The sequence below is a fragment of the Eublepharis macularius genome, chromosome 1 (assembly GCF_028583425.1).
Source record: "Eublepharis macularius isolate TG4126 chromosome 1, MPM_Emac_v1.0, whole genome shotgun sequence".
Taxonomy (NCBI): domain Eukaryota; kingdom Metazoa; phylum Chordata; class Lepidosauria; order Squamata; family Eublepharidae; genus Eublepharis; species Eublepharis macularius.
Window position 1 is genome coordinate 251,291,647 of NC_072790.1, and position 14,691 is coordinate 251,306,337.

Genomic DNA, 14,691 nt, shown 5'->3' on the forward strand with positions numbered 1-14,691 from the left:
GATGGGGAAATTTATGGAGATCTCAGGGTGGAGTTTGGGGGTGGTGGGCTTTGGGGAGGGGAGTGACCACAACGCCATACAGTCCACCCTTCAAAGCAGCCATTTGCTATTATGGGGAAAGCTGCCTTTTGAAAAGCTAGCAAATGTGGGGAGGAGAGCAGCTCATTCCGTAGCACCCTCTTTGCACGCCCCAGGGCTGACTGCAGTTTCTGAGACAGAAAGCTGGACCAGATGGTCTCACCCACTGCAGCAGTTCTTGTACTCTCTTGCAAATAAGATGACTCTCTCTCTCTCTCTTATTTTATCTTCTCCCCCTTTAAAATTTCACAGAGCAATGTGGATGTGGCACCGGCCCTGGGTATGCAACACCTCTGGACGCCATGAAAGGTAAGCACTTTTGACTCTGCCCCGGAGCTGCAGGCCAACCACATTCCCTTGAGCCTCCACCCATGGGTGCTTTCTAGAGAGTGCGCCCCTTTCCCATAATTCACCCATTCTGGAGTGAATACTGAAAAGCCGTTCCCTAGTATCAGCTCTTCTTGAATTGGTATCTAACACATCGCCGCAAGATTTGTTGGAAACCACAAGCACGCATGCCTTGGACTTGGGAGGGCACATATTCTAAACAGGTGCTTCCAAAACTTTACGTTTCTCTAGATACTAATTCCGCCTTACAATGGATGGGCTGTGCATGATTGCATGTGTATGCTTTATCAAATTGTTTGTGTATAAACTTGATTTGAAATGCTTTTTTTCCATGTTGAAATGTTGTAATGTTTTGACATTCCCCACTTTGGGGACCCTATTTGGGAGGAAAGGCGGCATAGAAATGTTTAAAGAAATCAAAATAAATACATTGTATATTCACGAATCTTCAGAATATTTCTTGAAAATCAGACAGATGAGACAGTCTTAGATGAAATTAATCTTTTGCAAGCAAAAAACTGCTAATAGGATCAAAGGCTTTGGGTAAAGAAAGCTCTAGTCCTTTTTTAAACCGTTTGTTGACTCCTGAATGTCATCTTTGCTTTCCAAGGTCCCAGGGAGAGACTCATCTATGTTCCTTGCATCTTAACTGGCTCCGGCGTCCAAGCACCTGACTACCTGGCCACAGTAGACGTGGATCCGGAATCTCCATGTTATTGCCAGGTTCTGACCAGCGATCTAATCAGTTTGGGAATGTTTTGATTTGCCATTCCTCACATCATGTTCTAGGGATTAAGACAGCCAAGGGAAGAAATGAACATAAGAATTATCCCTACTGGGTCAGACCATCTACTGCCCAACAAGGACCTCCCAGACGTCTCTGAGGAACCCACAACCAAGGCCTGAAGGGTCTGGTGTGGGCTGCCCTCAACATCTGGAAGTCCTCACGAGGCACATGAAGGTGCTATTGAGTTACCAGAGCCACCGATGGCCCCAATCCTCATTGATGAAGTTGTCTAATCTTTTTTCAAAGCCATGAAAGCTAATAAAAATTCCCTGGTAGGGAATTTCATATTTCCATTGTGTGAAGAGGACCTTTGTGCTTGTCCTGAAACCAACGCCAAATTAATGGATGGGGAGCATCCCAAATTCTGGTGTAATGCAAGAGGGTTCCATCTGGTCATTCTCCTCACAGCATTCATCAATTTTCAATGAAATCCTAAACAGAGTTACCCCAGTCTAAGCCCAGTTCCCATGGAGATAATGGCTGCTTTGAAGGGAGAAATCTATGGCATTATACCCTACCGATGTCCCTCCCCTTCCCAAACCCCACCCTCTCCAAGCTCCACCCCCAAGCTCCACCCCCAAATCTCCAGGAAGTTCTCAACCCAGAGTTGCGAACCCTAAGTCTAAAGGCAGATGTTGAGACAGCGAAGAAACTCAATGAATTATTTGCATCAGTGGAAAATGGGCGAGAACGAGTGTTTGGGGACTGGAGCTGACTGGTGCAATTTGAGCTCAGTCGAATTGCAGTGACAAGAGATGAAGTTCTAGGAGTACTAGGTAAATTGAAAATTAATAAGTCTTCAGGCTCAGGGGGCATACAAGCGAAAATTCTTAAGGAACTCAAATTGAAATTCTTGATCTACTGACCAGTATATTGCATGCATCTGACGAAGAGAACTGTGATTCTTGAAAGCTTATGCTACAGTAAAGTTATTTAGTCTTAAAGGTGCTACTGGACTCTTTTCTATTTTGCTACTACAGACTAACACGGCTAACTCCTCTGGATCTATGACCAGTGTATGTATCTTGTCACTAAAATTGGCCTCCGTGTCAGAGTCCTGGAAAGTAGCAAAAGCCACACTGATTTTAGAACAAGGGGTCCAAAGGGGATCTCAGAAATAACAGACCAATTAGCATAACATCTGTCCCAGTTAGGATTCTCACAGCTGCATTTTTTTACCTACTGTAATTTCTCACAGGGTGTGTTGTGGTAATCTATTTTGCATGTTACCAAGGCAAGCATGAATTTAACTGGGTCTGTTGAAAAAGTGAATGAAAAAAGCCACAGTTTCTGAATTTGATTAGGGGCTGATTTCCATTATTCGTAGCCAGTGAGTAATCTTCAGAGGAACAGATGAAAAGTCATTTCTAAGAATGAAAAAATCCTTCCCCACCCCCAACAAGTCCACCTCTATGGAAGCAGGATCATTGAATCAAATGCAGAAAATTGTGCAGGCTCCATTTGCATACTTATAACATCCCAATAGCAACTTTCATATTATGTTTTTGAAGTACTTTGGACAGCTTCTCTTCAAAAAGACTCCCCCCCCCCAAATGGTATGGATAGCGTTGCTGAGATCGCAGTCTGAGAAATGTGACAATGCCCAGACACAAACTCAAACTTGTCAAGAATCATTCAAACTCGTACCAGTTTGGCTATTTTGACAGCCGCTGTGTCAGTGGATTAGATAGAAAAAGAAAATTAACACGACTGTGCCCAAGGGCTGTATGCAGTCTAAAAACACAGATTTTAGCAGTAATAGATCGATAAACAGCTATCTTTGCTTCTAGCCTGTTTTGTCAGGGACTACCCACCCCAAACACTCTGACCATTCATCCACAGATGTGTTTTCTGTCCCTACCTGCAAAGGTCTTTAGCAGAAAAGTCTTCCATTGCAAGTGTTGCAGAGATGAAACTGTGCTGTGTTTTGATAAGTGTGATATTTTTCTTGTCCAAAATTGTATCGCTGCATGAAGTTATTGGTTGTCTGATGTCTAAGCATTCTAGAATGCAGCAGAGGTGGCGTAAAATGTATTAAATAAACATGAGGAAAGAGACCCTGGAGTTTGACCTGTCTCCTTTTGAGATTGGCTGATGACCACAAAGGAGAGGACCTTTTCAGAGGTGGCCCCTTCAGCAGAACTCCCTCCCTTGTGAAGTCCAGCCATCATCTTCTTCTTCAGGAAATGGTTTCCAACATTCCTGCTCCAGAGATCTTTGGAGCAATATGTTGCATGTGTGTGTATGAGCATTCTGCCATGCTATTTCTTTTTTAGCTTACTGCCATGTTTAAGTGGTGTAGTACCTATTTTGCATGCAGAAGAGGCCCTGGTTGTATACCTGATACCTCCAACTAAAAAGCTGTGAGGCCTCCTTGACTCAGACAGATCTTGTTCTGATTCTTGTGCCGCGATTTGCCACAGGGCCATGCAGAAAAGGGAGAGCTGGTTTAACCCTTCAACATCCATTTGGTTTCACTGTTCAAAGCCAGATCCCCTGCTTTGTTAGTAGTATCTCGAAGGAGAAAAAACATGTCCTTTTGAAACATGCACAGACATACACCTTTACAATTCCTGTAAGAAAGCAAGGAGTCCAGTTTTGAATAGTGAAACTGAGTGGAGATTGAAGAGTTAAACCCCCGCTCCCCTTCCTTTACACCTGAGACAAGTTTGCATTTTATGGACAATATAGGTGACCTTCATCCCATCTGTTCAGGCCCTCCGATAACAAGCCTTAGGAAATACTTTTTTCTGTCAGAGACCCCAGAGACCTCCTGCCGATCTCCACGCAGTGAGCCTTCGACCTGACTGGTCTGGCTGGAGACAAGCCAACTTCCCATCTTCCCCTGCAGGTGATCCACCGCCTGCCCATGCCTTACATCAACGATGACCTCCACCATTGTGGGTGGAATGCCTGCAGCAGCTGCTTTGGGGACACCACCAAGAAGCGGAACCGGCTGATCTTCCCTTGTCTTGGATCCTCTCGCATTTACGTGGTGGACACTGGGACCGATGAGCGGGCCCCCGGGCTCCACAAGGTATGTCTTTATCAGAGGAATACAAACTCATCCTGGGAATGGGGGAGCTGAAATTTTGGAGGAGGGGGACCTGGGGTTTGAGGTGGGTTACAGAGTGCTTGGAGATCAGCTACACTGGGCCATAAGAAGGAATAAACAATGGAATGATCTGGATGCAGGTGTGAATGGATAACTCATGAAATTTGCAGATGACACCATACTGGGAGGAGTAGCGAATACCCTTGAATACAGGGATAAAATTCAACGACATTTGAACATACTGGAAAAGTGGGCATATTTGAATAAGATGTGATTTAACATGGATAAGTGGAGGGTTCTCCACTTAGGTAACAAAAATGCAAAGCAAGCATACTGGATAAGGGATACACTTCTGGGTAGCAGTGTGTGTGAACAAGATCTTGGGATATGGGTGGATGGGAAGCTAAATATGAGCAGTCAGTGTGATGCAGCAACAAAAAAGGTGATGCAGAAGCAAAAAAGGCGAACGCAATCTTGGAGTGCATTAACAAAAGCATAAGTGAATGGGGTGGTGTCTAAGTGCAGGACAGTGTGTGTGTACGTGGTAACATTTCACCTCTGGCAACCAAATGCCTCATCAGTCCCAAGGTTCAATTTGTGGTTTCCAACTCCTAGATCGTAAAGAAGAATTCTATGCTTCAACCCAAGGAAAGAAGGAATAACTGCACTGCAAATTCTCTCTCTCACCTCTGCAGGTGATTGAACCAAGGGAAATTTTCCGGAAATGTGGCCTGGCTTACCTACATACCTCTCACTGCCTGGGCAGCGGGGAAGTCATGATCAGCGCGATAGGGGACCCGTGCGGCAACGCAAAAGGTATTTTGCAGAATGGATTCCTTTGTAGAATCCCATGGGGAGGGCGGGCTAGACAAACAGCAGATTACTTGGTCAAAAGTGAGTCCATATTTTGTTACTTAGTTAAAGAACCTGTAGTTAATAAATTATGTTTTTGTCTTAATCGATGTTAACAGGGAAAAAATAAAAAGGAGACCTTATATGTCATTATATTATAAACAAGCCTGTCTACCCACAAACTTGTCAGCCCTAATATCTGCTTGAATTGTAACTGTATTTTAATATGTCAGACAATAATTATTATGTGGAATTATGTGGGAATTTCTAACAAAATGTTACCCATTGTTTTGATCAATGGTATAAGTTTCAAGAGATAAATTGGTCAATTAAATCTGCATCGGCCTGCGCGTGAACAAAACCCACACTTCTGAAGCAAAAGGCATTCATTGGCTTGGATCCTATCATTCTGCCCAGCTAAGTACATAGCCTTTCTCTGGTGCAAGACTTCCTCCTGTGGAAGAGGCTGAAGGTGCCTTGAGCCACAGGAAGGAACCATACTTAGTTGAAGGATGCGGTCAAATCCAACTTTTTGTATTAAAATGATGCATGCAAATGTGCGAGGGGAAAGGGAACTCCTCTTCCAGAAAAGCGCTTGCTACTTCATCCATGCTTGCTACTTATTTGCTTGGAATCAAGATGTTGGTCTTTATTAATTGGGAGCACCTTTTAAATTGATTAATCCGATGGATTCATTGCCTCAGTGCTGCAGCCTTAATATCTATACATCTGCCTGTGCACAAAAAACCGAATTTGTTTTGGGTTCATTTGATTCTCCACCCCTTCATTTGGGTTCATTTCTTCTCCACCCCTTGACAAGGAGGTGTGCACGTTTTGAGCGTGAATCTTGTTCTTCTGCCAGGTGGCTTCGTCCTTCTGGATGCAGAGACCTTTGAAGTGGAGGGGATCTGGGAGAGACCCAGTCAAGCAGCCCCCAAAGGGTACGATTTCTGGTACCAGCCAAGGCACAACGTCATGATCAGCACTGACTGGGGAGTGCCAAAATTCTTTCTTAACGGGTTCAACCCAGCTGACCTGGGGAAAGGTGAGGCCTCGCTTGATGGGAATGCTTGAAGCTGCCTTGAATGAAATCAGCCCCTGGGCCAGTCTTGCACAAAGCAAAATCGTAACGGAAACTGTAGACATTGGGCTAGGAATGGCGAGTGCCACTTTTGCTCTGGATTTAAAGAAATTTGGAGTGAGAAATCGTACAAGAAGGGCAAGGAGACACAAGTACCACCAGAGTGCGCAACCAAGACAGGGATGCAAAATATAATCACAGCTGTCAGAATCAAATCCCGTAATGCTTTCTCTTCAGTTTGGAGTAACTAGGCATGTTTGATTATTAAGCCAGGTACTGGTCTGCTCAAAGGCATAAAACGGGCAGTAGCCCAGGCAGGCTGGCTCTGTTGCTGTTCTTCATTGGCCCTCTGCCTGCAGCCTAACACAATAAAGTCCGTCTAGCCACTGGCAAATGGGGTAAGGAGACATTGTGCTGCTGTTGTCATTGAGTTTTAGATGCCTTTGACATTGTGAATGTTTCAGCTGGCAGCTAATAGGTCAAACCAGCAGCATAAAACAAAACTGAAGTCACAGCGGCAGAACATACAAAGATGAATGTACTCCTGCTGTCATGTGTTTCTTTAGACATGTGTGGACTCTCTAATTTGGGTTTGGGACATTTACCCAGAACCACAACCAGTTTAGGAGAAATAAACTCATTGTCGGGGGAAAACCTCTTCCTCTTTCCACACCTTGGCCAGCTTAGAAATCTGACATGTTTGCCAATTAGGGGGAGCAGAATGTGATTTAGGGATCTGTTACCTGGATACTGGGCAGGCACACTCAAAGTGCTTCTCATAGGCTGCCAATAACCACAAAATAGCCAGATCTTTTCCAAAGCAAGGTTTAGAATTTATTGAGGGAATTAGGGTATAGGAAATGAAACATACTCAAGCATAAGAATGGTGCAACTGTTGTGTTCAGGGGGACATGCCTATGAAGAGTTACATGAGAGGAGAGAAAGTCAAAGAGAACCAAGCCTCTGGCTGAGAGGGAAGGGACAGAAGGGAGAGAGAGAGAGAGAGAGAGAGAGAGAGAGAGAGAGAGAGAGATTTAAAGAAGGGGGAAAGAAGAGTTTCCAAAGGAAAGGTGTGAACAGAGAAGCAGTTTACCTCTTGTTGGTCTGCTGAGCTGGGTAGAGTACATTGTCTGCTTGGATGGTCCAGAGATTGAGACGGGAGGACTTCATGCAGGGCTTCTCAAGGTCCCAAGGAAAAGTTGGCAGGTTTCAGAAGAGCAGAGTCGAGTGGGCAGCCTCGGAGCCAGCAGAGGAGAACAGCAATAGTTGTAGGACCCCACACACAAAAATATCAACGGAATAATTGTAATATGCAGGAATCCATGGTGAGTCCTGGGTGCAAATCTATGGTTTGCCTGACTTTGAATGAATTGATAAGGGGGGTTTACCAGAAAGATAACAAAAGGCGAGATTGCCTGTAGGCAGAGTGGACAAAAAGGGCTGGTAGCATGGAGGCTTCACCATGCCTGTGGCAGGTTGATGGGAGACATTCAGTCATAGAGCAAAAAGTAGCAAAGGATTGGCTCTTTGGGTGTCTTTGCTTCCTGGGACTAGGAGGATTGAGGTCCACGGCTGAAATTGTCTCGCAACGCCTTCTATTGGCCAGAAGCCTGTTTCCTCATATAGGTCCACAGTCACTCACCCAGCTGTGTGGCTTTGCTCTTCTTTTGGGTCCACCTTCAGGGATTTACGGTCGTTACCTGAACATCTGGGACTGGACAACCCACTGCCTTCTTCAGTCGATTGATTTAGGGGCGGATTCTGTCCCGTTCAAAATCCTGTTCCTGCACAACCCCAACGCTGCGCATGGAATGGTGTGCTGCGCACTGCAGAGCTCCATCCATCACTTCTTCAAGACAGAGGTGAACATTGGCGGCTGATTCTGCACTGCAGCTGGATAGCAGCTAACCTTGACTTTGCTGTAAATTGCGTGTAACCTGCCATCAAGTCACTTATGGCGACCCTATGAATTTGACAGCCTTGGTCAGGTCTTGCCAACTGGAGGACGTGGCTTCCTTTATTGAGTCAATCCATCTCATTTTGGGTCTTCCTCTTTTCCTACTGCCTTCCATCTTTCCTAGCATTATTGTCTTCTCCATCTCCACTGGTTCTATGAGCAAAGTACAATAGCCTTAGTTTAGTCATTTTAGCTTCTAGGGAAAATTCAGGCTTGATTTGATCTAAAGCCCAATTATTGGTCTTTTTGGTGGTCCATGGTATCTGCTGCAAATGACATTCAACCAAATCAAAACAAAGGCTTTGCAAAGCCTGAGCTGCTAGTTCAAAACTCACCTCCTTGTATGCCCTCAGTCCCTCAGCAAGACTGTGAACTTTGCTTGGCTGCATTACAAGAAAATGGAGGAATGCATGTCTGATTAAGATGTCCAGAGGATAGTAGCGCAATGGAAAGTTAAATCTGCTTTCCAGCCTTTGAAGACACCAACACAAAATCAGTGGCCACAGACTGCATAGTTCTGTTGCAAGAAGAACAGGAGATTTCTGGCTTTGCAGTAGAGTCTGTTCAGTCCCACATTTCATTCTACCTGAAATTTCCAGGATGGGAGGGTAGGATAGATCCCAGAAGGCTGCTGCCAATCAGGGCTAGATAGACCAGTGGGCTGACTACGAATCAGGCAGCACCTCACATCCAATTATATATTTGTTCCACAGGATGGATGTTGGACTGCAGAGAAAGTGATCCAGATTCCAAACAAGAAAGTATCGGGATGGATGTTACCTGAAATGTTAGGTCAGTGAAAAGGGTGGTGTTTGGAATTTTCCGTGTCGTTTCTTCCATCCTTGCTCTTTGAAACCGGTAATTGGCTTTAGCAAATCCTGTTAGTTTAAGTGGATGAGACAGGCAGTTGCACCACCTACTGGAAGAGCAGGGACGCTGGCCAGTGTCGCATGCCTTCCTTGCAATGCATGCTATGCAGAAGTGCCTGATTGCATCCATGCCACTCTTTTGCTCTTCCTGTGGCCAGAGCTGCCTATCAAGATTTTGAGGGCTAGGATTGATGTGTTCCAACGGCTGCAGAAGGTCTGCGGATGACCCCTCCGTTGCCTAGGGAATTGATAGATCGGCGCCAGGATGTCTGGACTCATGGACCACAGACCGGCCCAAACGGACCAAAGTTCGTGACAAAACGTGGTCCCAAGAACCACGTGTTTGTGAACGATGAACCGGGCTGGTCTGTGTCAAATTTAGGTCCATTTTCCGGTCTGTGCCCACCTCTACTATAGTTATCATGCAATAGCAATATAGCAGCTACCAATTATTTTTTTAAAAAGCCAGCCCTCTAGTGGCAGGAGGAGAAATGGCAGCTGCGACAGGAGGAAAGTACATCACAAACCTCCATCGAGATGCTTCATTCCTGCTGAGCAGGAGTCATTTCAGAGCTGGAGGAATTCATTAGCATAACTCATTAGCATAACTCATTGGCATATGCCACACCCCTTGACATCACCAGAAGTGTGTTATTAGCATAACTGCTCTCTCCATTTATTGCTTTAAATTGTTTTATGATATTTTACATTTTAAGATTTGGTCATTGCAATTTTTCTCTTGTTAGATCCACCCTGAAAACTGAAGCATGGTAGGAAAAGGCCTGTGAATAAAATTAATAGCTCCTTGCTCCAGAGAAGGTGCCGCCATTAGTGGAATAGATTCATGGATCATGAATTGACTCATTTATTTAAGTAAAAAAGAGTCAAGCAGTTAAATATTAGAAAGTTACTTTTTAAAATATGTTTAATTGAACACTCTACTTCCTGCTAATTTACTACAAAACCCATCATGCAGAGGGGTTTCTAGATCTGCGCTTCAAAAGCTGCTATCAATTAGAATAAAGGGTGAGAAAAGGAATATTTCCACTTTCCTCTCCTTCAGGTTTCTGCAGTGACATTGTCATTTCATTGGATGACCGATACCTGTACATGAGCAACTTCATACACGGCAACGTCCGTCAGTATGACATCACTAACCCTCACTGCCCCAGGCTGGTTGGTCAGGTAAGCTTATGCACTCAGGGGTCTTTCTCTAGGGCTGAAGAGGCAGCTGCGCACATGAGGCTGCACATCAGAATTAAAATCCTTAGGGATCAGATGACAGTGTGAAGGTTTACCTTGAATGCACAAAGCTGCCTCAGAATGAATCAGACCCTTATTCCATCAAAGTCAGTATCGTCTACTCGCACTCTAAATTCTCAGGCAGGGGTCTTTTCATATCATCTGCTACTTAATCCAGGGCTTGAATATTGACCTTCTGCATGCCAAGCCAATGCTATACCACAGAGCCATGGCTCCACGCAAGGAGACATGGGCTCTGGGGCTCCTGTGTTTTGCAAACAACCACCCTGGTAAAGCCAATGCAACTTTGACCACCAGATGCCAGGACCAAACACTGAGTGGCTGCTCCAATCTTAACTTGCCTGTGTGCGCCCTATTTCTTGCACGCAAAGTGAGAGGAAGAGAGTCCTGGGAAATAAATCTGTGTCGCCCTTAAGCATCACACCAAGAAAGGGAAGTGGTGTTGATTTCAATCCTTTTCACCCTGCCCTTCCACCTCAGCAAGGGTGGCAAGATGGCTTAACAGACTGTTCTGCATTATGATTACGGTGACATTTTTCAGACAGTGTCTTTGGCTTGCAGGCACTGGGGCGTCTGACTGACCCTCTCTCTTTTGGGCTGGGGGGGATCTTTGTGTGTGCGCACAGGTGTTTTTGGGCGGCAGCATCCCCAAAGGCGGGGTGGTCACCGTCCTTGAAGACCAAGAGCTGAACTGCCAACCTGATCCTTTTATAATCCAAGTAAGTCAGTTATAAATGGAGGGGGTGGGTGGGAAATGGGGTGTGTGGGTGGTAAGGTTGCCAACTTGCTTGGGAAATTCCTGGAGATTTGGGGGAAGTGCTTGGAGAGGGCAGAGTCTGGGGAAGGAGAGAACTTGGTGGGGATATGATGCCACAGAGTCTGCCCTCCAAAGACTGAACTTCATTCGCTGGAAATGGCATCTCTTTATTCCAGAGTCTTTTTAGCCATGGAACTGGTTCCCTGGACTGGCCTTCCTGAAAGTGTATGGAAAGCCCTGATCCTTCAGTCCTTCCAGAAACTGCAAAATGGTGCTTTTTCCCAGGGCTTTGGGGGCACTGAGAATATTGGTTGCATTTGGTGTTTTTTCAGCTGCTCCTGCGAGTCAGTGGTTTTCATCGCGTGAATGTGTTTTTACTGAGATTGTTTTGTATGTTTTGTATAGTTGTTCTTAATGTGCCACCTCTCAGCTGCCTTGAATGAACAAGAAGCTGAGTTACGAATCTCTGAAGACTCCTGCCTTGGAAGCCATTCTAAAATTTCAATTTATTTATTTACTTTATACCCCACTTTTCTTACTGAAACTCAGGGCAGATTACACTGTACTGTGAGTCAGTACAGTCAGTTTCAAAGACAACATAATAGGATATATAAATGTAAATTTGCAAACATTTAAAACCAGCAGCACTCCAATACAGGGTTACAGAAATGCTGAAACGGATCATAAGCAATTTTCAGACTGGCATATTAAACAACATAAACTACCCAGTGGATCATACTTACAGGTACAGAAGGTACATAGAAGTAAAGTCTATAGTCCTATCCCTTTACCAATGGATCTCTCTGAGGCCAGTTTCCTTATGGTACAGCCCTCTTATCTGTGTAAAAAGCCCTCTTGAATTATTCACTTTTGCATAGTTTGCAGAAAGCCAGGAGAGCGTGATCTTCCCTGGCTCCTTGCAAGATAGTTTTTAATCCAAAGCTGGCTTGTGCCTCAGAATTCCCACTCTGCTTCTCCGATGAGCCTGCCTGATACCTCTGCACCACTTATCCTCCGGGTACAAAAGCAAGATGTGTGTCCAGTAGCAATGCAAAGACCAATTAGATTTCCAGGGCGTGGGCTTTCGAGAGTCAAAGTTTCCTTCATCAGATCTGATGAAAAGAGCTCCAACTCTCTAAAGCTCATATCCTGGAAATCTACTACAGTCCCAAACACGGCTACCCACCTGAAACTATCCTCATGGTACAGTCACCTCCAGAAGGCCCTGAGAGCCAAATGTGCGCCGCACAGTCTTTCCTGTTTATGCTGCCTGCATCTCTTCAACCTGCCTTCCATTTTCTCCCTCTTTTAGGGAAGGAGAGTCTATGGGGGACCCCAAATGCTTCAGCTCAGCTTGGATGGCTGCAGACTTTATGTTACCAATACCCTCTACACTCCTTGGGACAAACAGTTTTACCCTGAACTGGTCAGGTAGGAAATCTTTTCCCTGTTTCTGTGACTGGGCCTCTGCCTTCGTTCACCCCCATTTCACACAGCCTCTTGTTTTCTTCCTTTTTTCAGGGAAGGTTCCGTCATGATACAGATCGACGTGGACACTGAACAGGGGGGCCTGTGTGTGAACGAGGACTTCCTGGTGGATTTTGGGAAGGAACCCTATGGGCCTGCCCGTGCTCACGAGATGCGCTATCCCGGGGGAGACTGCACCTCGGATATCTGGGTTTAGTGGTGGGGGGAGGTACTCCAAGCCTACTCCTACACAAACTTTGTGGTGTGTACGCTGAAGGCATGCACACAGTGGCCTTGTTGCTTAGGGTTCTTCTCCGCTAATCAGTTTGTTTGTTTTTAAATATGTACGTTGAGTGCTAATTCAGACCAGGAGTGCTGCCTCCTCCAGCGCCTGGTTTCTCGAAGGAGTCAACTGACTCCATTAAGACTGTGAGGATTTGGCTGCACCTTTTTTCCTTTGGTCTTCCAAAGGTGACTCTGCTCACCTTTTGACACCATTGCTGAAATCCTGAGGGGGGACAAAATTCAGTTTACCAACGTTGTCAGGATGTAAGAGAGAGATGAGCCTCCATTTCTCTGGCTTTTCCCTCTCCTGGTCAAGGGTTCCTAGTTCGATACAAGCTAGCTTTAAGGCAATTCAAATGCGGCTTCCTTGGAACGATAAAAATGGGCGTGAGTGGCAGCTGTGAAGCAAGTAAAGCCAGCGCAATAAAAACTTTTCTTCATACTGAGCGGATCTCCATGTGTTCATCAATTTCAAAAGCAGTTCGGCCGACTCGCTCTTATGGCTTCTTTTGCAAACAGTATGGTGACAGAACGGTGTCCGTCCCCTGTGGTAAGTGCCTGCTTGACAGACAGGGAAACTTGCCCAGTCCGGGCAACTCTGACAATGGAGAACCGCAAAGGATGTTACCCTTTAAACCTCCATCAAGAGTCAGTCTTGGCACAAGAACATCAGAAGAGCCTTGCCAGGTCAGACGAGTGGTCCACCTAGTCCGGCATCCTGTTTCGCAAAATTGCCTATCAGTTGCCCTTTAGGGCCAACAGCAGGGCAGAAAAGCTAAGGCCCTCCCGTGCGGCTGCCTCCCAGCAAGTCCACTTTATGGAGTGATGTTCTCCCAATTCTCAATATCTAGTTCGGCAAAGCTTCACTTGCTACATTTCTGGATACTGGAAGTTCAGGAGCCCTCCACGAAGAGCCCTGTTGGATCCGACGGCTGCTTCCCATTTCCCAGGCTGGCCAGTCAGATACTTCTAATACGACCACAAGCAGGGCAGGAAGTCTGTAGGCATCCCCCGCTGTGACCACCCAGCAACTAGTATAGGTACACTGCCCCTGAATGAGGAGGTTCTATTTCATTATGACTAATAGTGGCTGGCAAAAGGGAACCTGTGAGGGGACAACCCATTCCCTCCTTTCTCCCATCACCACCGATTCCAGCTTCCCCTCTGCTTTACCTTTGCCCCTCTAGGTCACCTCCCTCAGCTTCTTTCCCCCCACCCCACTGCCTACACCAGCTCGCCTCCTCCCTTGGTGACAGCTGAAGCCAACCCAAAATGCCATCCAAATGCTGCCTTTTGTCAACATCTGTGCATGTACAAATGTTACTATACCTTTTTTTTTTAAAGTACTTGATTTTCAAAAACATTTCTTTTTTTGTAAACCTGCAGATAGCAGTGGCTGGTAGGTTAGACTGTCTTACATGTGGGCTACACCTCCTACATTTCTGCATTGCCCCAATCTGGTGCTTCTGGAAGGGGGAGTTGCACAACTTGGTAAAAAAGAGCTGGGAATTTCCTTGGCTCAGGGCTCTCCGAGGCCCACAAGACAAGTCCCAGAGACGTGAAAAGAGCGCCACCTGGCGTTTCCTGGGAGAATGGCCTCCTGCTTCCAGACAGTGGCTGAAACTCCGGAGCTGATTCCCGGCAAGAGGTGGTCCTTTCCGGCATGCAGGAACATGTGTGGGATGAAATAAAGCCCGGCCTTACTCTCCCAAGCCGGTGCCGTAGGGCTCCTAAAAAAGGAGAGTGCCCCTTTCCCCAGAACAGTCCAGTGCTCACAGCCGCCAAATGGTTAGCAAAGGGGAAGCCACAGTAGCCTGGGGCCCTTCAGAGATCATCTCCTATGTCCAGGGCTCTCAGGATTCTGTGAACTGTGTGTTAGTTGCAGAATTCAG

General features: G+C 45.9%; 1 protein-coding gene across 2 annotated transcripts; it reads left to right on the forward strand.

The window, feature by feature from the left end:
• The first annotated feature begins 338 nt into the window (after nucleotides 1-338).
• LOC129332476 (methanethiol oxidase-like) lies at nucleotides 339-12,731 on the forward strand. Of its 2 annotated transcripts, XM_054983629.1 has the most exons (11): nucleotides 339-387; nucleotides 1,037-1,149; nucleotides 4,065-4,250; nucleotides 4,964-5,084; nucleotides 5,983-6,165; nucleotides 7,885-8,063; nucleotides 8,872-8,950; nucleotides 10,091-10,212; nucleotides 10,917-11,009; nucleotides 12,360-12,478; nucleotides 12,569-12,731. In XM_054983629.1, the coding sequence occupies exons 1-11, from the start codon at nucleotides 381-383 to the stop codon at nucleotides 12,729-12,731; spliced, it is 1,365 nt and encodes a 454-aa protein (XP_054839604.1). In that variant the 5' UTR covers nucleotides 339-380. The 2 variants fall into 2 exon arrangements, with proteins under 2 accessions (XP_054839604.1, XP_054839613.1); XM_054983638.1 differs by lacking the exon at nucleotides 4,065-4,250 and having other exon boundaries at nucleotides 357-387.
• Nucleotides 12,732-14,691: the final 1,960 nt, after the last annotated feature.

What these genes read in the sequence shown, in the direction of transcription:
- LOC129332476 (XM_054983629.1), top strand. An exon ending in CCCGTGCGGCAACGCAAAAG is followed by an intron (nt 5,085 to 5,982) that starts GTATTTTGCAGA and finishes TTCTTCTGCCAG; the next exon opens with GTGGCTTCGTCCTTCTGGAT. An exon ending in TTTTACCCTGAACTGGTCAG is followed by an intron (nt 12,479 to 12,568) that starts GTAGGAAATCTT and finishes TCCTTTTTTCAG; the next exon opens with GGAAGGTTCCGTCATGATAC.